The sequence below is a fragment of the Aspergillus nomiae genome, assembly GCF_001204775.2.
Source record: "Aspergillus nomiae NRRL 13137 chromosome Unknown contig00503, whole genome shotgun sequence".
In the NCBI taxonomy this organism is placed as follows: domain Eukaryota; kingdom Fungi; phylum Ascomycota; class Eurotiomycetes; order Eurotiales; family Aspergillaceae; genus Aspergillus; species Aspergillus nomiae.
The window spans coordinates 1-22,350 of record NW_015378558.1 but is presented as its reverse complement, the minus strand read 5'-3'; the positions used below and the strand labels follow the sequence as shown (position 1 = coordinate 22,350).

Here is a 22,350-nt window from a genome sequence, read left to right as displayed (position 1 = left end):
TTTTAGTTTTACTTTTTCCCCCTCTGTTTCTGTTTCTCTATCTTTTGGCTGAAACCTGGATGCCTAGGCAATAAGGGATCCTAGGGCTACCCTGCGCTGGTCCTTTTAGAGCTTAGACCCTGAACACATGATCCTAGCAAATTGTTTGTCGTCTCAGATCCACTACTAATTGTCCCTTGGTGGGAATCTCTCCGCGACAGCCCTGGAGCATTTGGAGGTACGACTCTTGTACGATTGGGGAAGACTCTGTCTTGAAACTGTCTTCATTTCCTCTGTCCCTCCCGACAACATTAATATCGCCTTATATACTGTCAGCACTAAAAGTTCCAGCCACAGGTAACGCGCCAGTTCCCCGCCGATCCCAACCCTGAGGCTGTGGACAGCCAATTGATCCGCTCACTAATCCGCCTAAGGGACCATTCCTAACCCACTCTCAGACTAGTTTGTTGAACCCCGATTTTCTTTCATTCCTCCCGCATCGTGTTGACATCCGACATCCGAATCCCATCTCATCTTTCGCTGGTTGATCTCCACGACAACCTCCTTCCCCTCCCCCCATTCGTTCTCTATTCCTCCCTCCATACCCTGGAGATATCCCCTCTCCATTTCCGATTCCGTCTACCTCATCACGCTCGTTCGATTTGTTGATCTCGCTCACTCCAGCAACACATCGTCGCATCCGCCAAGACTGCTGCGCCCCAGCCAAGCGTATCGCCGTGGCGTCTCTAGTTGACCGATTGCTCGCTGCCTGGAAGGATCCCCCTATCGTTCACTTGCATATTGCGTGCTTATACCGTTGACTGGGAGCTGCGGGAGAGCAACTGTCGACCAGAATCAACCAAGTTACCGTTTATTACATCGAACTTGGTCAGTTGGTTTGAAACGGCGGCATCGCTTCTATTGTTGTTGCCTGATGCTGTTGCTCGGCCAAGGGGACCTCTAGACTTTTCCGCCCACTCCATTGTCTTACTGCCCATCTGTCGGTCGGAATCGATTAACACCCTGGGCGTTAGCCACCAGCAGCGGTCATGAGGTTGTTCAAACAATCGTTTTGGTTTGCTACCAGTGCAATCTCACTCCTTGCAGCTCATGTAGAAGGTCGGTTTGCATAAATTTTCCTTCCCGAACTACTCAGCGTTTACCAGTTCCTAACCTTGAAATATTGAACAGCTCGGTCGCAGGAGCCAAATGCTATTCAGCGTATATCGACTCTAGATCATCCTAGAATTCATACCTCCTCCCATCAAGTCGATCACCTTTCTCATTTCGATGTCACTTTCAACCTGCGTGACAAAAATCAACGAATAAAACTAGAATTAGAACCGAACCATGATATCCTGGCCGAAGACGCATATGTGCAGTATTTGGATCGCCATGGAAACATTCAACGTGAAGAGCCCATCGAGCGACATGAACACAAGGTCTTCAAAGGCCGTGCGTTGGTTGGGAGAGGGAAAGGCATGTGGGATCCTGTAGGATGGGCCCGGATTTACCTGAAGAATGACGGATCGCAACCTCTATTTGAAGGAGTTTTCAGCGTCCACGACGATAAACATCATGTCGAGTTGAAATCAACATACCTGCAAAATAAACGTCAGCAAGATGTGGACATCCCAGACCGGAAAGGTGAATACATGGTCTTCTATCGGGACTCTGATATGATCCGGGAACTGCACACCGACTTGAAGCGCTCATTCCCCGTCTCCTCGTCGTGCCAAGCCGACAAACTCAGCTTCAACGCCGACCCAAGTCACCCGATTCTCCAATTCGAGGAGGACATGAGTCAATGGGGTGCTATGTCTCTCAATTCACTGTTCGGACTCACCAAGCGGCAATCTGACACTGGGGGTGTCTCGGGTAACAGTGGTGGTGTGAGCTTGAAGTCGACCATTGGTGATACGTCTGGTTGCCCCGACACCAAGAAAGTCGCGTTGATCGGTATCGCTACGGACTGTGGCTTCACCGGCTCGTTTGATGACAAAGAAGCCGCCCAAAAATGGATCATAAATACTGTCAACAGCGCATCGAACATCTATGAAAAGTCCTTCAATATCTCCATCGGCCTACGCAATCTAACCATCACCGAAAAGGATTGCCCACAAACTCCGCCCGCTTCAGCAGAGTGGAACATGCCATGTTCCGAGGGGAATATCTCATCTCGACTGGATAAGTTTTCCAAGTGGCGTGGGCAGCAAAAAGATACCAATGCTTATTGGACCCTGATGAGCAACTGCCCCACAGGCAGCGAGGTTGGGTTGGCATGGCTTGGGCAGTTGTGTAATGCAGACGTTGTATCAGATGCTGCGAACGCAGTCAGTGGCACCAACGTCGTCGTCCGCTCCTCCGGTGGTGGATGGCAGATCTTTGCGCATGAGTCGGGCCACACGTTCGGAGCGGTTCATGATTGTGATACCCAGACATGTGGGCAAAATCTTGAGGCATCATCGCAATGCTGTCCTTTAACTGCATCCTCCTGTGATGCAAAGGGGCAGTATATTATGAACCCCACTACGGGCACAGATATCACCGAGTTTTCCAAGTGTACAATCGGGAACATTTGCTCGGCCCTGGGTCGCAACAGCGTCAAGTCCAGTTGCCTTTCCGACAACAGAGGGGTCACCACCTATACTGGCCATCAATGTGGTAATGGCATTGTTGAGTCGGGCGAAGACTGTGATTGTGGCGGAGAAGAGTCCTGTGGAGAAAACAGTTGCTGTGATGCCAAAACGTGTAAGTTCAAGAGCGGCGCGGTTTGCGATGACGCCAATGATAGCTGCTGCTCGAAATGCCAATTCTCTTCTGCTGGAACTGTCTGTCGAGCCAGCCGTGGCGAATGCGACGAGGAAGAAACGTGCAGCGGCTCGTCGAGTACTTGCCCTTCTGACTCCTTCAAGAAAGATGGAACGAAATGTGGTGATTCCTCAGCCGGCCTGACTTGCGCCAGCGGACAGTGTACTAGTCGAGATTACCAGTGTCGGTCCGTCATGGGTAGCTTGCTGCATAGCAACGAAACGTATGCTTGTTCTGCATATGGCTCGTCTTGTGAAGTAGTCTGCTCCTCTAACACATTTGGTCAATGCTACGGGGTCAACCAGAACTTCTTGGACGGCACCCCTTGTAGTGGTGGTGGCCATTGCAAGAACGGAAAATGCGATGGCTCTAGTGTCAAAGGCTGGATTGATGACCACAAGAACCTAGTCATCGGCATTGCGTGTGGTGTTGGGGGGCTGATTGTTCTGTCCATTCTGTGGTGCTTGATCAACCGTTGTCGTCGGGCACGACCGAGTGCAAAGCCCATGCCACCGCCTGCCGGTTCATATGGACCTTGGGCTCGCCCTATGCAGCAACCGATCCCTATGAATCAGTGGTCGAATGGGCCGCCGCGCGGATATCAGGGGCTTGCAGACCCTCCGCCGCCATATCCGCCCCCAGCGTATGGTAACCAAGCACCTCGATATGCTTAATTATCTGTTGCTATATATACATTTTACACTTCATCTGACACGAATTCTCATGACGAATCTGCGCACATTGCATACTGGTGGTATTCTTTCTTTCTTTCAGTTCTCTTTTAGCTCCGGCGCAAGTATAGTAATATGTGGCACTTGCATGGAAGACTTGGTGACATGTCTTGTTTGCTCTATACCTATCTTCCCGACCCCTACTTCTCTCGGTCTTCGTGGCCTTGGGCTTTTTGGTGCTCTTTCCTAGTCATGTTTGTTCTCGAGCTGGTTGATAAATAGTGCCCTTGTATAATTGAGACGCGCGCTCCCTCGGGTGTTCGGAGTGCGATACCTAGTAAATATTGATTGCTGTCCCGTTTATGGACCGCCCGTAGAAGACCGAGCAAATGCATAATTGCAGACGTACGTCTATAATAGCACCGATTTCTCAATTACAATGTCCCATACCAACACGCAGTAAATCAAGACGCAATGGACTAGTATATAATTCATCCAAAGGGGGAAAATCCCACAACCGATAAGGCGCCCATCCAATGCCCAAGGGAAACATCCAACAAATTCGAAATGCTGCCAAGAAAAAGAAAACAAAAAGGAAAACAGACAATGCAGAAGAATCAAGTCACAGAATGATACCATCTGTTCACACAATCCAATCACTCTCAGGGCATAAGAAGTAATTGCCTGTACACAACATAAAAGGTTTTTAATCAATCCCCAGGATCGAGCCACAAAGCCAAGTCCAACAAATATGATAAATCTCGCAACAGAGGACATTACACAACCAAACCAATTTTCACCGTAAACAAAAAGAGAGAGAGAGAGAGGGAAAAGCGAAAGAAAGGAGGACACACAAAGGTAATCACTGCCAACATATACTCACAAACGCCTCCCGGGTGACACCACCCACGCCCTCCAGATCAAACTCCTCAATCATAGCCCTCAGTTCCTCCTCTTCGAGTCCTGTCTCACCTAACTCCCGCGCAACCCGTCTCAGATCCTCCAGATCGATGTACCCCTTGCCGCCCTCGTCAAAGAGCTCGAACGCTCGCAGAATCTCATCCCGGGGGTCGCGCTCTAGGATCTTCAGCGCCGTCACGGCCTGGAAGGCAGAGAGGGGCATGAGCAGGTTGGACGGGTGCTGGGGATTCGTGGCGGGAGCGGTCTTAGCCTGTTGTTGTTGTTGGGCTGAGGATTGCTGCTGGACTTGGGGACGGGGTACGCCGTAGGTGGTGAGAAGGGAGATGAGTTCTTGCTTGGGGAGAGTAAAGCCGAGAGCGCGGAAAGCGACGCGGAGCTCATGGTAGTCTAGATGTTGGTCGCGGTCGAGATCAAAGAGGGTGAACTGTTGGTTTGAGAAGAAGGGTGTTGATGTTAGCTTTCTAGCTGGCCTTTCCGCCTTTTTTTTAACGGGAGTGCAATAAGGGGGTCCTACAGCTTCATTGATCTCTTCCCGTTGTTCCTCTGTTAATCGACTCAGGGGATTCGAGTCCTGTGATGGGCCGTGGGTCTGTGAATGCCCTGGTGGCTGTGGCGCCTGTTGCGAGGATCTCGCTGCGTCGGCTCCTTGGTCACCGGATCCTGGAGCTCCTAGTCGTTGGCGGGAGAAGGTAGACGCGGCGAAGGGAGTCGGATTGGCGTTCATAGACCGGTCAGGTAGCCTGGTCGAGGCGAATGAGCGCGAGCCAAACCCTTGCGACGCCATGGTGGTTGTTGTCGTGGTTGGTGTTTATGAGATCCCGCGGTGCGTGATCGCCGGTGAAAAGCACCGGGACGTGATCAATTTGTCAGAAGAGGCAGATATTCCGTAAAATAAGAGAAAGGGTTTTGGTTACGGTAAATTGGGTCGGAGAATTGTTCTGAGCCGTGTGGTTGTTGTGGGGATGGGTTGGAAGGATTGATTGCCTGTCAGGTTGTCGGGCTGCGGAGACGCGACCAAGTTAAGGTGACGCGGAGTAAATTCATTCATCAAAGCAGTAGCCTCTTTTGTTTACAGTCACAGCGGAATTTCATACCAACTCATTCACTTCTTGCACAGAGTAGATTTCTTTACATATGAGTATAAGACTGTATCTACAATCCACACTTTACATCTTATGGTTGGTTATCTTTATTAGTTAGCCCGCACTAGAACCATGCCCGTTGCCGCCTGCGAGTCCCAAAAGACCAAGGTAGAAAAAAAAAAAACCGAAAACTCCTGGAGAAATGGCAGTATACCATATCTTCACTGTCAAATCGCGGACCGAAAGTACGCTCATATTCTTTAGCAAAGTGTTGGTCAAGTTTGTTGTTTTGTCAGCGTCGGGTTCGCCATAATCATTCAGTCGCTTGACTGTCAATGGGCGTACCATTGATTGAATTTCCAGCCCTTCCAGTGACTGCCATAGGGGACTCATCCTTTGGGCAGTTGAAGCTGCGATTCGAGCGGCTTTGTAGTTTCATAGCCCATCTCGGCATCTGGCTCATCAGGGTTGAACGGGTCTCAGTTCCCAACACCAATTCCCACAGCTGAGAATGCTCAGCTGCCACACTCATGTGCATAATACGTGAGCTTGGAGGACAAGTTAAACGCTTTAGTCCATAAAGGCGTTTTTCTCAACGCTGACCATTGAGGTCTGGGTCAACCTGACGACCAAGATCGAGATCCTCAAGGAATTTCCGGCCTTGAAGTCTCTCGGGCAAGTATTCCTGTGCTACCTCGCCATTCAAATAGTTCGGGTTGTACTTGTACTCCTTCCCATATCCTAGTTCCTTCATCAATCGAGTGGGGGCATTCCGCAGATGAATTGGAATCGGTAGCCCGGCAATGCCTGGTTCTGCCAATGCCGCGAACGCGTTGTTGAGACCTCTGTATGACCGGGTACTCTTTTTGGATAACGCCATAGCTACGGTCGCATGTGCGAGGTTGATCCGCGCCTCTGGGAGCCCGACTTTCTCCACGGCCGAATGGGTAGAAATAGCCAGAGTGAGCATACTGTTATCTGCCAGGCCAATGTCTTCCGATGCCACTACGATCAGACGGCGAGCAATGTACAGTGGGTCTTCACCCGACTGGATCATGCGGGCGAGATAATACAGGGCAGCATCCGGATCGCTGCCCCGGAGGGACTTGTGGAAGGCGGAGATAGTATCATAATGTTGGTCACCCGCACGATCGTAGACAAGAGTTTTAGTCAGAGACCGTTTTAACTCTTCCTTAGTGATCCCCGGGCGCTTTGATAAATCCATAGCGAGCTCCAGGAGATTCAGGGAGGTCCGGGCATCCCCGTCCGAAAACTTTGCCAGGTAGTTAATCAACTCGTCATCTACCAGAGCAGAAGGCGAGTAGTTTGGCCCCTCCACCCGTAAAGCTCGGTCCAATATAGATTTGACATCTTGATCAGTAAGCTTTGCCAGGGTGAAAGTCCTACATCTGGAGAGCAGCGCATTCTGGACTTTAAAGGAGGGATTTTCGGTTGTAGCACCGATAAGAGTAACTTGCCCACTTTCTACAGGCCCCAAGAAGACATCTTGTTGTGATTTCGAGAAGCGGTGGATTTCGTCACAGAAGATTATGGTCTTTCTTCCCGTAAGGTTAAGCTCGCTCTTGGCGTCAGAGAATATCTTCTTGCACTCTGCAACCCCAGTGCTGGTACTGTTGATTTCCACAAACCTGCTCCCAACCATTGAAGCGATAACCCTCGCGATTGTTGTTTTACCAGTTCCGGGACCACCCCACAATATCATACTTGGGACTCGGTCGTGTTCAATGAGCCCGCGAAGAACGCCGTGAGGGCCAACGAGGTCTTGACCGCAGACATCATCGAGAGTCCGAGGTCGCATGCGCTCTGCTAACGGCGCTGCCTTCTGCAATGCGCTCACTCTTGGCCTCTTCACATATTGCTCCGCATCGTTTCTCGTCTTCTTGCTGCCATCGGTTATTATTTCCGCTTCAGGCGCCGAGGGTCTCTTGCGAGTACCATTCTGCGAAGGCGAGGAGTCGGGGTGCGAGTTGGGCTGAGCGGATGTTTTCCGCGCCGAGGTAGGCTGGAAAAAGCTGGGGACCTCTGCCTTCTGCGAGGAAGCCAGGTCCCCAGTGCTGGATGTTGGCTCATCAATAAAGTTTTGACAATTGGAATCAATATGGTCGTTGATTTTCAGAGATGATACAGAGTTCCCGCATATCGGACAAGACACCATAGTGCTTGGATCATCGAGGGAGATGGGGAATCGGGTTGTTGGGGGTCAGAGCAATTCGATCATAATCCGTCAAACCGTCAATTCAAACAATGGCCAGACGCGTGATCTCACGCGTTTCCCGATTCGACCATTAATTGATTTGGGTGGGGTTTCGTGTCAATGAGTAATCGAGGGACATCCATGCCGGCATTTGCTACGTATGCATACGCCCAAGCACGCCATTTGCGCCCTACACCGTTTAGGAACAGCAGCCTCAGGCACCCTATCATCTTACTACAGTCCAGTCCTGCAATTGCGACGGATCATCAAATTAAATTACTTTCTCCCCGCACCTGATCACCCTCGATCCTCTCTTCACCTATGTTTTTGGGCCACCGGACTTCCATCTCTACCGCAATCGCGAGGTTCAAGACTCCAGCACAACAGCCCTTGTTCTCGAGACATACGTCACCCCGCTTTCTCGATCCCCGCGCCAGAGCAATGTCCGCGACCACCTCTCGTGCTGACCCTTTTCGCCCGGCCAAACGGGTCGCTGGCCAAAGACAGGATGTTTGGTATGGGAATAATCGTTGGAACAGAACTGTTGCTGGATCGTCGGTCTAATTGACTTCCAGGTCAATCGTCAATGAAGCCGCTGCGGCTTCCCCCGTTCAGCCTATTGTGAATATGGGGCAGGGATTCTTGTAAGTGTGGTATTTGGACCCAGGCAGTGACCTGACCTGCTGATTACATACCCTCTCTCAGTGGCTATAATCCTCCTCAGTTTGCAATTGATGCCGCAAAGGAGGCTCTCGACAAAGTTGAATGTAACCAGTACTCCCCGACCAAGGTACGATAATGATCGAAGGGTGATGCACCCGAACACCGGCTCATTTCGGTACAGGGTCGTCCTCGCCTCAAGCAAGCTATTGCGGATGCATATTCTCCATCCTTCGGCCGAAAGCTCAACCCGGATACCGAAGTTACGATCACCACAGGTGCAAATGAAGGTAATAATAGCCTATCATGGTATGGGACAGCTTGAATTTATCTGGCTAACAATTCAAAGGAATGCTAAGTGCTTTTATGGGATTCATTGAACCTGGCGATGAGGTTATAATCTTCGAACCTTTCTTTGACCAGTGAGTAGACTACGGCGCAACAACTTGCCTATGTCTGACACCCAAGAACAGATACATCAGCAACATCGAGATGCCCGGTGGTACCATTCGATATGTCCCCCTTCACCCTCCCAAGGATGGAGCTACAAGGACCTCCCCAGCTTCGGAATGGTCTATAGACTTTGAAGAGTTGGAGAAGACTATTAATCCCAAGACTAGAATGATTGTAAGCGAGCTTCCCTTATCTCCTCCTCGGTACATCTCATCTGACTCCTTAGGTTTTGAACTCGCCGTGAGCATTACTTGCCCCAGTGACCACGCCTTAGCGAAATACTAATCACCACAATAGCCACAACCCTGTAGGAAAGGTCTTCTCTCGTGATGAACTTGAGAAAATCGGCGAGCTCTGCATCAAGCACAATCTCATCATCCTTTCTGACGAGTCTACGACCGTCTCTACTATGTTCCCTTTACTAGGATCGCTACGCTATCGCCTGAGCTCTACGAGCGCACTCTCACCGTGGGCTCGGCTGGTAAGGCCTTCTACGCTACTGGCTGGCGGGTTGGTTACCTCATTGGCCCTGAGCATCTGATCAAGTACGTGGCTGGTGCACACACTCGAATCTGCTACAGTAGCGTGTCTCCCCTCCAGGAAGCTGCAGCTGTTGCTTTTGAGCAAGCCGATAAGGCTGGCTTCTGGGATGAGAGTCGCACCGAAATGAAGAAGAAGATGGAGCGCTTCTGTGAGATATTTGACGAGCTTAACATTCCGGTATATTCTCACGAGATGACATCTTCGAGCCCAAGCTGTTTTGAATGACCTCTAACAAATGTCACTAGTACTCTGACCCTGAGGGTGGCTACTTTGTTCTCGCAAACATGTCTTCAGTGAAGCTACCGGAAGATTACCCTTTCCCTCCTCATGTCGCAAGCCGTCCCCGCGACTTCAAGCTTTGCTGGTTCCTCATCCATGAGGTTGGCGTTGCGGCCATTCCTCCAACCGAGTTCTACACTGACGCCAATGCCCATATTGCGGAGGATTATCTCCGGTTTGCTGTATGCAAAAATGATGATGTTTTGGAGACCGCCAAGGAGAGACTGCGCGGCTTGAAGAAGTATATTGTACAGTGAAGTTATGCTTAGTGCAAAAGCTTTTTTGGTGGTGTAGAAAAGAGAACCGCAATGGCATGAGCTATCCCTGCTAGACTTATGGGTTTAGATTACATAGAAAGATTTAACAGAACTCTGGCCGAGGTGGCCACAGTAGCTCTTTTCTTTTACTTTCATTTCTTTTCATTTCTGTTTTTTTTTCATTTCTCTTTTTCTTTTTCTGAGGGGGCTTTTACCGTTGTTGTGATGGCATTGGCCCTTTGACAGTCCAAGGTTTGAGCTTCAACGACCTGCATCGAGCAGTTCCTGAAATCTCTCTTCCGACCACTTCCTCGACTTCCAGAATATTAGTTGTTCCTTGAAACTTCTAATGCATGATCAATAAAAGATCGACCCTGGAAGGATGAAAGGCATCACCAAAAAACTAGTGTCGACTATTGCAGCTGCGTCTTGAGTTCCAGCCTCTAGACTACGGCGGTGCGGTCCAAACCCTTTCGCTGGATCAAATGAAGAACTAGTCAATCATCATTGATTCCCTCAATCTCCATGTCGCCAGTCCCTGCGCCATCCCATCCTGCACCCCGGCGGAACTCTCTTCTATCTTCATCCGCGACGTCGCTGAAACCCTCTCCACACATACGCGCTTTGGCGTCACTTACGCCAGGATGGGTGGTTCTCACCGCTCGAAGAATCCAGTAGCTGCCTTCCAAGTGATCAATGAGTTGACAATGACCCTTTCCCCCAAGGGATCCAAGCAAACGACGGTATTCAGCTCGGCAGATAGCATCCTGACAATTACGACGGTTCCTTCCATCCCAGTCGGTCACACAGGCATGTCTCTCTCCGGTGATATGTGGCTGTAGGGTCACGCAGAATTCTTGTTGGAATTGATACTTGAGCGTGGCTTCAAGCTCTATGGGAGCAGCCAGTGATCGGAGTTTGTCTCGAATTAGCCGGAATAGATAATCCACAAGTTCGGTAACTTCGATGGTCACTACAAGGAAATGGGTCATTAGTAAGTATAAATTGTATATCAAGGAAGTCGACGTACTGAAGAGACATGTCGCTAGAACACGACGAAACCGGTCTTTCTCACTTGCGTCTTCGAACCTAATGGTATAGACGACACGACTTGAACACCGCACCTCAACGTTGTTCTCGGGGAAGCCGGCTTTCACCAGATCGGTCCAGTCCGAGAAGATAAAATAGTCCCCCTCACGAACCTTTGCATTGAAATAAACGGCCTGGCGATGACGTTCGGGTGTGTCATAAGGGTGAAGACAAGGAACCAGAAGTGGTCCGTCTCTCACATCCCGGGGGATCGAATTCTCTCGGCAAGGATGCTCAAAGGTCATCTGTCCGCAGTACAGCCAATGGTACTTGATGTCTTCCAGTAGGTGCTCTTTGCAACAATAACGAATTTCTGAGAATGGTCCGCATCGGGGGCAGATGACAGTTGCGCCATCCCATAAATTACAGCGCTTCTCACATTCTGCCTTCGCGCAAGGGAATCCGTGGCTATCGAGCTGCCAGAAAAATCCTTCTGGTTTTTGGGTCGATATGTACTTTTGTGCAGCTGTGGCACATTGGCCTGGTCTCTCAAGGCTCAGAGATGATGAGGGATGTGCATGGCTGCCCTTCGTTTGGGAGATCACAACAGTTCTGGTCTCGGTGGAAATCTTCTGGTGGTCGTTCTTGGTTTCTGTATTGTCAATCTCCGAGGATTCGGTCTGTGGCGTGCCCTGAGGTTCGGCGCTAGTCCAACCTGTGGAGGTAGATTTTGAGGACTTCGGTGTACATGTAAGGTGACTCTGAACCTCGCTAGATATACTACCTCGCTCAGCATGAGGAGAAAGCGGTTTTACACGTGGATAACCCTGGGCCGTCTCACTTGTCGCTTCTTGTATAGGAGGCAGTCTTTCCCTTGAAGAAGCCTTATTCTTGCATGTAGAGTGACCAAGGCGCGATGGCTGCGCACGTGTGGAAGATCCGGTGTTTGATACCTCCTCGTCTTGGACTGAATCGATCGAAGAAGCAGCCTTTGGGCTTGTATCACGTGTATCTCTCCCAGCTGGCGTCTGTCCAGTGATACTGGGCCACTCTTCGATTGCAAGCGGGGTTGGAATTGCATGGAGCGCAGCGTTGTGCTCTGCTATGTCATCTTTTGTGGTCGGATCTGTACCTGAGACTCGCCTTTTATCTCTGTGATCCATTGTACCCAGAAGTGCATCCCGGTAGGTCTGCTCACGAGGACCAGTACTCAATACACACTCCATCGAGCAACCCTCGTGGCATTCAGTCGTATCCTTGCCTTCGACTTGCAATCTGTTTTTATATTGAGTCGCACAAGGGGCTGCAAAGTCCTTCCCCAGGTCAGCAGAGATCATATGCTTAGTCTTGAGATTAGATTCCTGTAAGTACAAGGATGGGCTGGACTCCGACAGATCCTGGCTTTGAGTCAAACAAGACGGGCCATCACTTGAGGGTGCCTCCTCACTTGAGGACTGCACGCTTGGCACACGCGCACTTAGACTGGCCTGGTTCAACTTTCTCATGTTGAGGGAGTCAATGCTTCCAATATCAAGGGGCACTCGCTTCTTAGGCTTCTTCTTGCTCTTCTTCTTTTTCTTCTTTTTAGATGCCTGGACTGGCTCCATCGTGACGGTAGATGTAATGCTCAGCTCGGTAGGGACCTGGTTGGGAATAGACAAGCTTTTACTATCGTTGGGGTAACAGTGATATTGCTCACTTGTTCGGCATAATGAAATCTCCTCAGACAATGCCCCAAACCGGGCCAGGCGAGCCTGCGTCTGAGAACAGATGAAAGCAATGGCTTCTGTGCGGAGCTTCTTCTTCTCAAGAGCTTGTTTTTGGGTTTCTTCTATTTTGTAGACTTCTGGTTAACACTCCTGTACAACAGAGAGCCAGAGAGGTTGCAACAAGATAAGGAAAAGTAAAGTTACAGTAAATCAACTGACCAGAACAAAGAACCATTTCGTCTTTCGTAGAAGTACTCATCTCGGTAGATTCCTGACTTGTGTTTGTTGTCACGTTCTTGTCACGATCCGTGACAGTGAAGTCAGACGCCTTATTCAGTTGCTGCACTTGCTGCACTTCCAGCACATATCTATCACTGAGTCTCACTTGGTCCAATTGAAGACCTGTCTTTACCTTAAGCCCATATGAAGTGATTGCATCTTCTATTGAGTCTTTGTTTCCTGACAGTGACTTCTGTTCTAGAGGTTGTCCTTGGTCTCTATTTTCTGCCTTGTTGCCTGGGTAAGCAACCCTATCTGAAGACCCTGGGGGTGATTCCATTTGGATGAGCCTTTTATGCCTCCTCAAATAGAGGTTCAAAAAAAGAGAAAAGGACAATCGAATTCGTTTACAAGAGATTGTAGGTGATATACAACTCCAAAGAGAGATGATTGAATATCTTTTCAGGGTTGAGATCAACTGTAAATTAAAGAAGCATTCTATGGCCTTTTTCATACGGCCCAGAGCCTGATGGAGATCATAATTGCCCCAATGGTAGATTTTCACATCTCCTTGAGATAGTTGTTTCAATATGTATTTCCTATACATTATTTCAGGATAGAAATGATTTCTTTTACTCGTGTCGCCGAGCCGTAAACAGTGTCTATGTTAACCTTGTTGGACAACAGGTTCCGGAAGAGTCTGTATGCTGCACTCCTCAACCGAGTTACATTTATTCCAATAATAATAGCAAGAAAGGTAAGTGTGGTATGATCTAGATAGACTGCACATACTATTGCTATAGTATCCCCGTGCACTGACTCTTTTGCACATATTGGCCAGTGGAGAGTACGTTGCGTATCAGAGTGGAGGGTGCCATACTACTCTCCCAAAACAGAGTAAAAAAAAATACAAGATACAAAATACAAAAATACACATGAATATAGATATAAGTACCATATAGAACAGAGGCATCTTAGAAAGCGGTAGTACACAATCGTAAATGTTGTATGGGCTGGTTGTCCCTTTGCTAGAGCAATCATATCTCACATATATAGAGAACTATTCAACCCTGACCATGTTATGTGGAGTTCTGTGGCTGTGGCATATCATACAAGGGTATTTCTGAAACCGCTTTGTCTAATCCATATTTGAGATTCTCGAGAGTCCTACAATGTCTCCTGTGCCTCTTACGATAAAATAATAGTACTTGAGTGAGCCCATCACGTGGAAGTCAAGATATAAATCTATTTCCCACCCACTTGCTTAAAGGTTTCATACACGACCTACCACTGCACCCACTTTTATTTTTAACAACTACCAGAATTAGATTCTCATCTAGGATGCTAGATCGCAGTACTCAGAAATGTAGGGCGGCTAATTTGCATCCAGTTGACATGTTAATGCGCGCTCTGATCTTTGATACCCCAGCGCGAGATGGAACAAGAAACGTCGCAAATGTTGAAGCCTTCGAGGCAACAAATAAAGTCTTTATTCAAGCCTGACCATGGCTCCACATAATGACGAGACTAAGTATTTTCTTAGAAGAAACATCTCGCATTGTTTGGCAACCACTGGCTGAGGATAAAGGATTGGTGGACAATGCCGGGCTTCTTAAGCGCCGGCTTCGAGTGTACTAATATTGGTTCTTGACAGCGCTCTGCAGAAACCACTGAGAAGAGCCGCCCACTAATCATGCACAAAGTGAAACAAACTTCTGCAGAGTCTTCAGCTAATCCTTGTGTCCGTAGACTTCTATTTTCGTGTCTACGGCTTATGAGTGGCCCATATAGCACGTCCCCGGGTGGACATCGCTGTCTGTTTACGCCCAAAGACGGCTCCCCCCCAGTCAATTCAATTTTTTTTCTTTTGCTTTGCTGGTTTCGCAAAGTTCCCAGGCGATCGCTTGACCTTTCAAGAATAATAAAAAGGTGGGCCCCTTCTTGATTGTTGGATCCATTATATTGAACTATTGTCCTATTCTATGCATACCACCAACACATTTCCCTTGTCACTACATTCATTCTTCTACGTCAGCAGTATATATGACTTTGTGTTATGGCTCTCCAATAATTTGTCCCCTGTTAAATTAAAAAAAGGTTGCTGCTGGCCGGCACTTACTCTTTGGTATACAACTACCTTTCGTTTCTGAATAATAGAATTTCATCTACGGATTCGTTCAACACCACTGCTCACGCTGTGCCATCTCGGAGGTATCAGTCCCTTTCAGAGCCCACCTCTATACCCCATCCAACCCATCGACATGGTGTTTTCGAGGTCTGGACGATCTATTTTCCCGCTACTCCCGCCGTATGGCGCGCATGATCCCAATGGCGGTCCTGGACGTGCCGTACCGCTGCACCCCGATGGTATCACACCATATATAGGGTTGCGAGCTCGTTTATCACAAGTGTGGCTCAACCGTTGGACGATCTTGCTCCTCCTTGTCCTGGTCCGAGTTTTGATAGCGGCGACTGGGATGCAGTCGGACATGGACGTAGCGAAGCGCGAAGCCCAGTCTGCCTGCACAGCAGTTGAGACGATGGGGAGTTCGATGGCTTCAATGCCCCATTATCTGTCTCAGGGAGTGAATGAGCTCACAGCCTCTAGTGTTGAGGCAGCGATTAAAGGCCTCATATCCATGCTGCTGCTCACGATCACTGGAGTCGAAGCGCTTATAATCTTTTTCATCAAAGTTATGTACCAAACATACCTTTGTCTATTCACGATGGTTGTCAGAGGTAGCACTCAAGCTGCGCTCGGCGTGATACAAGATACCACCGAGTTCTTGAACAAAACAGTCCAAACGGTTGGTGAAGACATTGGCAAAGCAGTCGAAACTTTCGAATCTGGCCTTAACAAATTCTTGAGCGGAATTAACAAAGTTGCGAGCGCTTTCGGTGGGGAAGTGCCGAAGCTTGACATCTCGAAGAACGTCGAAGAGTTGAAGGACATCCACCTCCCAGGATCAATCAACGATACTATCAATAAGATCAACAGCTCCATTCCCACGTTTGATGAAGTTGACAAATTTGTCACAGACGTTTTGAAGTTCCCCTTTGAGGAAGTCAAGGGTCTTATTAATGGGTCATTGGGTAATTACACCTTCGACCGCTCAGTCTTACCTGTTCCTGCGAAGGAGCAGCTGACCTTCTGCGATGAAAACAACGGGATCAATACATTCTTCAAGAAGGTTGCCGAAACCATCGTAGCTGCTCGCAAGATCTTCCTTGCAGTTCTAATCATCGCTGCAACTCTTGTTTGTGTCCCGGCAGCCTGGCAGGAGATACGTCGTTGGCGCACCATGAAGGAGCGCTCTCAGATCGTGCGAAAGGATGCGCATGATCCGATGGATGTTGTATATATTGTTTCCCGCCCTCACACGGCAGGTGCAGGCATCAGAGCAGCAAGCAGGTTTAGCAATAGCCGCAGACAGATCTTGGTGCGGTGGGTCATTGCGTACGCAACCTCACCGGCTGCTCTATTCGTCCTGTCCCTCGCCCTTGCCGGACTCTTCGCTTGCCTTTGCCAGTACTTGCTGCTAAAAGCTGTTGAGAGGACAGTACCAGAACTAACTGGCGAAGTCGGTGAGTTCGCCGAGAAAGTGGTCACTTCTTTACAAAACACATCTGCCAAGTGGGCGAACGACACCAACAAAGTCATCGATGGCATGAGCAATGACATCAACAAGAACGTTTTCGGCTGGGTAAACACCAGCACAACAGCCGTTAACGATACCTTGAACGCCTTCGTCGACAAGACAACAGGAGTCCTCAACGACACGTTCGGAGGCACCATCCTGTATAGTCCACTACAGGACGTCTTCAATTGCTTGATCGGTCTCAAGGTGGCATCTGTCCAAAAAGGCCTTACCTGGGTCCATGACCATGCCCACGTTGACTTCCCACATGTACCCAACGATATTCTTTCCAAGGGTGCTGACAGCAGCATCAACAACAGCACAAGCGCATCCGACAGTTTCCTCGCGAACCCAGGCGACAAGACGTCCAACAAGATCACCGAGGTTGTCATGCGGGTCATCAACAAAATCAAAGAAGGCATCCGGACAGAAACCATCATATCGGCCTGCGTACTGGGTATATGGTTCCTCAATTTTCTTTTCGGCCTTATCCGCGCCTGATCCTTTTCTGGGGCCGGGACAAGAACCGCGGCGAAGGTGGTGGCGTTCCCATAAACAATAATCCAGATCTCAATGGCTTCACCGAGGTTCCATTGACTGCTGTTCCCAATGAAAAGGCCGCCTCGCAACCTGCTCCTCGGTATGAGCCCGCCCAGGAAACCCCGCCCGTTGTCGGTCATTTCTATGAAGATGAGAAGATGGGATACGCTGGTCAAAGAGCGCTCAAGGTTGATGGGACGTCTGATCTGCGTGGAAGTAGCTATATTGAGTATGGGATCGAGAAACGTTGATCCACGTGGTATTCACGATTGCTCTACCAGCTAATTTGTCTTTCTTTTTTATTTTTTGATTATTTATTCTGTTACATAGAATACAAGTCGGCGTTGGATATACGGGTATGTCCACAAGCGAAGCCGTGATATATTGATTTTTTTTTCTACCAAGGCCAAATAGATGCGCAGGCACTTGGCATAATTTCCCAGTCTTCTACCTCGTCAATTACCAAATACAAATCACATATCACATGTCAAATGATACTGAGCCATGTAGCTGTACGAATACTAAGCTCTGTAGATAGAATAGATGTAGTAGACCTAGATATGCTATATAACAGGGGATACATTCGTGAGAGAAACGTTTCTCAATCTAATGTCATAATAAAACCATGACGCTGTAGAATCTCCTGGCAAACGATACAGATGGATAAAATGGTTAGTAACATGGGCTGACTTAAATCTCAACAAAGAAGCTCTTCTCTCCCTCCTTAGGTAGGACTCTTGCCCGTTCGATAATGGGATCAGCGCAGCTGATCCGAATCCGCTCGGGGGTGGCCGGACTTCGTAGACTGAGAACTTCGTGAACATTGTACTGCTTCCGGGCTGCTTTCAGAGCGTCGCGGATAGCAAAGAACACGGCGCTTCCCATGAACAGTGGTGGTTCACCGACACCACGAGATCGTTGGATTGTACGAAGATTTTCCCATTCAACATCCTTAAGAAGGCTGACGTTGAAAACCTGGGGAATGTCTCGGAACCCGGGGATCTTGTAGTTTCCGGGTCCCTTGGTGACAATCTGGCCTGAGGCACGATGCCAGAGGCTTTCCTCTGTCGTGAAGAGACCTTGGCCCTGAATGAAGGCTCCCTCGATCTGTCCGTAGTCAATAGAGGGATTGATGGTGCGGCCGACATCCATCTTGATGTCTGCACGTAGCGGAGTCCAATCACCGGTCAGTGTATCGATCTCAACTTCGGCGGCTGTCACACCCTGTGTGAAGTAGAAAAACATTTGGCCGGTGTTCTCGCCCCATACATAGCCGATATCTGGAGTACGATAATACCCCTGAGCGGAGAGATTGACTCGATCAAAGTAAGCTGCATGCGCGAGTTCTTTCATTGGGGCATTTGGCATCTTTTCCCGATAAGGCCGAAGGCGCTCGTTGAGTTGCTCACAGGCATTGAAGATAGCGTAACCATTGAGGTCGGAACTGGCCGACGCAGCTGTAGATGAGGTATTTGCAACTGTGTTTGTGGCTGTTTCGGAAATGAACACGTCTGACTGAGGAACGCCTAGTGCTTCTGCCGCAATCATAGTCATCTTAGTATGCAGCCCCTGGCCCATTTCGACACCACCGTGGGCGACAAGAACGCTACCGTCATGGTAGATGTGAACGAGAGCCCCGGCTTGGTTCAAGAACAAGGCCGTAAAGGAGATGCCGAATTTTGTCGGAATGATAGCCATGCCACGTTTCGACCACTTGTGCTTCTTATTGTACTCCTCCACGGCTTTTCGACGTTCCATATACGAGCTCTCCTCCAAGACTTGATTGTACATCAAGGGGACATGCCAGTCTTTGAGCTCTTGGTTGAAGTGGGTCTTATCCCCGGGTTTATACATATTGTCCATCCTAAGCTTTTCAACCGGGATGTCCAGATGATCCGCGATCTCCGACATGAAGCTTTCCGCTATGAACATTCCCTGTGGCCCACCGAAGCCACGGAACGCGGAATTTGAGACTGTATTTGTCTTGCAAATGCGACCCCGGACATGGACATTCGGGATGTTATACACTCCATCAATATGTGACAAGGACCTGTCCACAACTGCGGCAGAAAGATCTTGTGTATGTCCACCGTTGCCATATACATCAGCATCGAGGGCAAGTAGTTTCCCTTCCTTGGTCACGGCAACCTTCCAACGGCAGTAGAATGGGTGACGTTGACCTGAAGTTATGATATCCTCATCACGGTTCAGCATGCAGCGAACGGGCCGCCTCGTTTTTGCTGCAGCAGTCGCACATAAGCCAGCTAGTTGAATGGATCGAGTCTCCTTACCACCAAATCCACCACCTAGTCGCTTAACCCTTGAGACTATCTTGTTAGCTGCGACCCCCGTGACCTGAGCGACGTATGTTTGACTATAGCAAGGTTAGCTTCTCATTATAATTTTGCGATGCCGAACTCACGTTTCAGTGGGATTTTGTGTGCCACTCCAAATCTCCATTTCCCCATCTTCAGGTTTGGGAATGGCGACGCACGCTTGGGTTTCCAGGTAGAAATGCTCCTGGCCTCCCATCCTCGATACGCCAGTGATAACGCGGTCAGCATGTCTGAAAGCCGCTTCTGTGTCGCCTTTTTTGATGTAGTGGTTGTGTTCGAAGAACGATTCGGCTTCGATGGCCTCTTCAATGGTAAGGATAGCCGGCAGCTCCTCATACTCGATCTTCACAGCTCTCGAAGCCTCTTCGGCAATTTTGGCCGACTTTGCGAGGATCATACCAATGGGCTGTCCAGCAGTTGTAACCTTATCTACCGCAAAGAACACCTCATCGGTCACAGGGGCACCCCACCAATTAGCCTCTGGACTGGGGAGATCTCTGTGATCCACATAGTCATAAACGCCAGGGATATCAAAAGCAGCAGAGGGATCAACACTGAGTATTTTGGCATGTGGTTTCGTTGAAAGAACCATGCAACCAAACAGTTCGTTTTTCAGAACAGGTACATCATCCGTGTACTGCGCTTCCCCAGTGGCCTGTTTCAACGCGGAGACATGGGGACCTGCTTTCCCTAATACCCGCTGTTGATATGCCGCTGAAGCCTCATGATCCTTTTCCCCAGAAGAGATAGCCCTTTCAATCTCAGCAATCACGTCGTGGTCGATGTCCGTACTGTTCAACTCAACCCCCGACAAGACGTCATGATAGAATCGGTAGAAGAATCCTAGAGCAAGAGACCGACGATAGCTAGCCATACCACCGGGTACTCCGTACTGCAGATCAAAGTCTTGTTCTAATGCACTCATGGTACCCTCAAGGGTTGCAGGATGCGTAAATTTCTTGCCTATTAAGAACGCTTCTGCCTTTCGTGCGGATACAGTCATTGGAGCCATACCGCCAAACACGAGGTTTACGCTCGTCACATCATGGGAAGGCGAAAGCGAAACCCGCAATGCGGCGTTGACGATAGCGATATCATCATCCTTTCTTTTGGACTGTTTGTAAGCCCGTATATACTCCCTACTCTCTGATGCAGTAGGGACGCGCAGACTCTCGATTATAGCATCTGGTGGAAGTGCAGTTGTCCGGTAACCTTTGAAGAATTCGGTCATTGGAATCTCGATATCCCCTTCTAGTGACTTGGCAACAAGTACCGTGTTTGTTGCAACGAAGACTGGATTCAAATCCGAGATAGGGGAGGCGGTAGCCAAATTACCGGCCGGGGACGCCACGTTTCTAATTTGCCTCCCGGCAAAATACCGAAGCTGCTTTTTGATAGCAGTAAACGGCTGGCCTCGCACAGGTCCATATCGCTCTAAGGCCTCATCACATATTGACTCCAAATCAGTCAAAGAGACATTAGCCCCAATCTCCAAGTGGTCGTCTTGAAACGAGAACTGGCGAAGTTCGGGAATATCGCCAACGTAGACCGAAGCACTATATCGCATCGCTTTGAACTTTGTTTCAATCTGAGTCTCGGTGCTGCCACCAATAACTTTAGCGTCTGGGTGTACATGCTTGATCTCCAAGAGCTGCTGTAAAGTAACCGGTCTGTACCACCTCTTTCTCTTATTACCAAAAACTAAGGGCCGAAACTCATGCTTGTGAAGAGTTGGTGGGAATATCAGTTCTGTGTCTGGCCTATGACTTATGAACCCAGGTGCCGTAAGCTTCAAAGAATCTCCATTGGCTGTCTCCGTCTCCGAGGAATCTTTGCAGCATCCTCCAGAGCCAGCCTTGTTTTCCATGCAACAGCCAGTTCCACCATTGGCACTGGATTTCCCGCAGCCACCACTGGCTTTGAAGCTCTGGGCGGCGTCCAATATAGGCCTATATCCGGTGCAACGACACAAATTTCCATCAAAAGCTTCTTCCACAGCATGTTCAGATGGTTCAGGGTTATTACGTATAAGGGCATAGAGACTCTAACAGCACATGATGTTAGACGCCAGGTACTCGATATAAGACAGAGGGATCATACCATCACTATACCTGGTGTACAGAAACCACACTGGCTTCCGTTACCGATGGCAATTCGTTGCTGGACCGCGTGGGGGTTCTTCACATCTCCGATGCCTTCGACAGTGATAACATGTTTTCCATCCACACTTATAACTGGTGCAAGACAGGCATTTACTGACGCGTGATAGAGCTTCTTGGTCGTAGGGTTCACGTGCGAGACAACCTATTGAAATCAGTATCCTCGATAGTCTGCAAATAATTCAAGAACACCACTTACCACCGTGCAAGCACCACAACCTCCCTCCGCACAGCCTAGCTTTGTTCCTGTCAAACCGACTCCCCTCAAGTATTCCAGAAGTGTGAGCTCCGGGTCCACAGAGTCGAGGGTCACTTTCGTGCCATTCAAGAAGAAGCGAATGGTATCATCCCATTCCTCCGTTAACTGGGCCAGCGAGCCAGTTTTTCGAGAAGCGACTTCAGGCCCCGGCGACGTCAAGATACCGGGTGCCATTGTGAATTGCTTGAACCAAAACTTGGACGGTCTGGTGCGGGGATAGCTGATCCAAACGCCAAGCCAGAGATCTGTTGTCTATCCAGCTAAAACGGACTTTGGAGGATGTTCACGAGGATCTGATGAAGAAGATATATTTATTAATGGTGAGGAGTGAAATCAAAGAGGCATAGGGTAGTATCCATGCCGTACAGTGAAACAGGGAAATGAGGTATGTGTTGATAGATATGGTGATCTTCTTATCTGGGGAGGCGAAACCCCACAGCCGTTATCAAGACCCCTTGCGGGCGGGATCGCCACCATCCGATCCCGCACTTAACCCTGAGCGGAAACCCTCGGCAATACTTCATGTGATCTCTAATCTCCTCTTCTCCTACTACAATGTACATACGTAGTGATGTGACTTTGCATTTTTT

The 22,350-nt window shown here is 49.1% G+C and overlaps 7 protein-coding genes across 7 annotated transcripts; 3 read left to right on the top strand and 4 right to left on the bottom strand.

The window, feature by feature from the left end:
* Positions 1–752: 752 nt before the first annotated feature.
* admB (ADAM family of metalloprotease ADM-B) lies at positions 753–3,464 on the top strand (the record flags this gene model as incomplete). The annotated part of the gene is made up of 2 exons (XM_015556073.1): positions 753–1,098; positions 1,171–3,464. Exons 1-2 carry the CDS (start codon positions 1,029–1,031, stop codon positions 3,462–3,464), a joined length of 2,364 nt encoding a protein of 787 aa, XP_015401968.1. The 5' UTR covers positions 753–1,028.
* Positions 3,465–4,323: 859 nt separating this feature from the next.
* Positions 4,324–5,166, bottom strand: cdc31 (putative cell division control protein Cdc31; the record flags this gene model as incomplete). Its single annotated transcript, XM_015556072.1, has 1 exon — positions 4,324–5,166. One exon carries the CDS (start codon positions 5,164–5,166, stop codon positions 4,324–4,326), a length of 843 nt encoding a protein of 280 aa, XP_015401969.1.
* Positions 5,167–6,056: 890 nt separating this feature from the next.
* On the bottom strand, positions 6,057–7,640 carry ANOM_010815 (ssDNA-dependent ATPase MGS1; the record flags this gene model as incomplete). Its single annotated transcript, XM_015556071.1, has 1 exon — positions 6,057–7,640. The coding sequence occupies one exon, from the start codon at positions 7,638–7,640 to the stop codon at positions 6,057–6,059; it is 1,584 nt and encodes a 527-aa protein (XP_015401966.1).
* A 360-nt stretch (positions 7,641–8,000) lies between these two features.
* Positions 8,001–9,871, top strand: ANOM_010814 (kynurenine--oxoglutarate transaminase; the record flags this gene model as incomplete). The annotated part of the gene is made up of 9 exons (XM_015556070.1): positions 8,001–8,194; positions 8,255–8,323; positions 8,385–8,469; positions 8,524–8,629; positions 8,689–8,761; positions 8,813–8,966; positions 9,019–9,032; positions 9,218–9,512; positions 9,581–9,871. 9 exons carry the CDS (start codon positions 8,001–8,003, stop codon positions 9,869–9,871), a joined length of 1,281 nt encoding a protein of 426 aa, XP_015401967.1.
* Positions 9,872–10,368: 497 nt separating this feature from the next.
* ANOM_010813 (uncharacterized protein) lies at positions 10,369–13,168 on the bottom strand (the record flags this gene model as incomplete). The annotated part of the gene is made up of 3 exons (XM_015556069.1): positions 10,369–10,844; positions 10,902–12,731; positions 12,829–13,168. 3 exons carry the CDS (start codon positions 13,166–13,168, stop codon positions 10,369–10,371), a joined length of 2,646 nt encoding a protein of 881 aa, XP_015401971.1.
* A 1,921-nt stretch (positions 13,169–15,089) lies between these two features.
* On the top strand, positions 15,090–17,257 carry prm1 (pheromone-regulated protein PRM1; the record flags this gene model as incomplete). The annotated part of the gene is made up of 2 exons (XM_015556068.1): positions 15,090–16,923; positions 17,004–17,257. 2 exons carry the CDS (start codon positions 15,090–15,092, stop codon positions 17,255–17,257), a joined length of 2,088 nt encoding a protein of 695 aa, XP_015401972.1.
* A 439-nt stretch (positions 17,258–17,696) lies between these two features.
* On the bottom strand, positions 17,697–21,934 carry ANOM_010811 (putative xanthine dehydrogenase HxA; the record flags this gene model as incomplete). Its single annotated transcript, XM_015556067.1, has 4 exons — positions 17,697–19,380; positions 19,429–21,386; positions 21,443–21,646; positions 21,701–21,934. 4 exons carry the CDS (start codon positions 21,932–21,934, stop codon positions 17,697–17,699), a joined length of 4,080 nt encoding a protein of 1,359 aa, XP_015401970.1.
* Between the last annotated feature and the right edge of the window lie 416 nt (positions 21,935–22,350).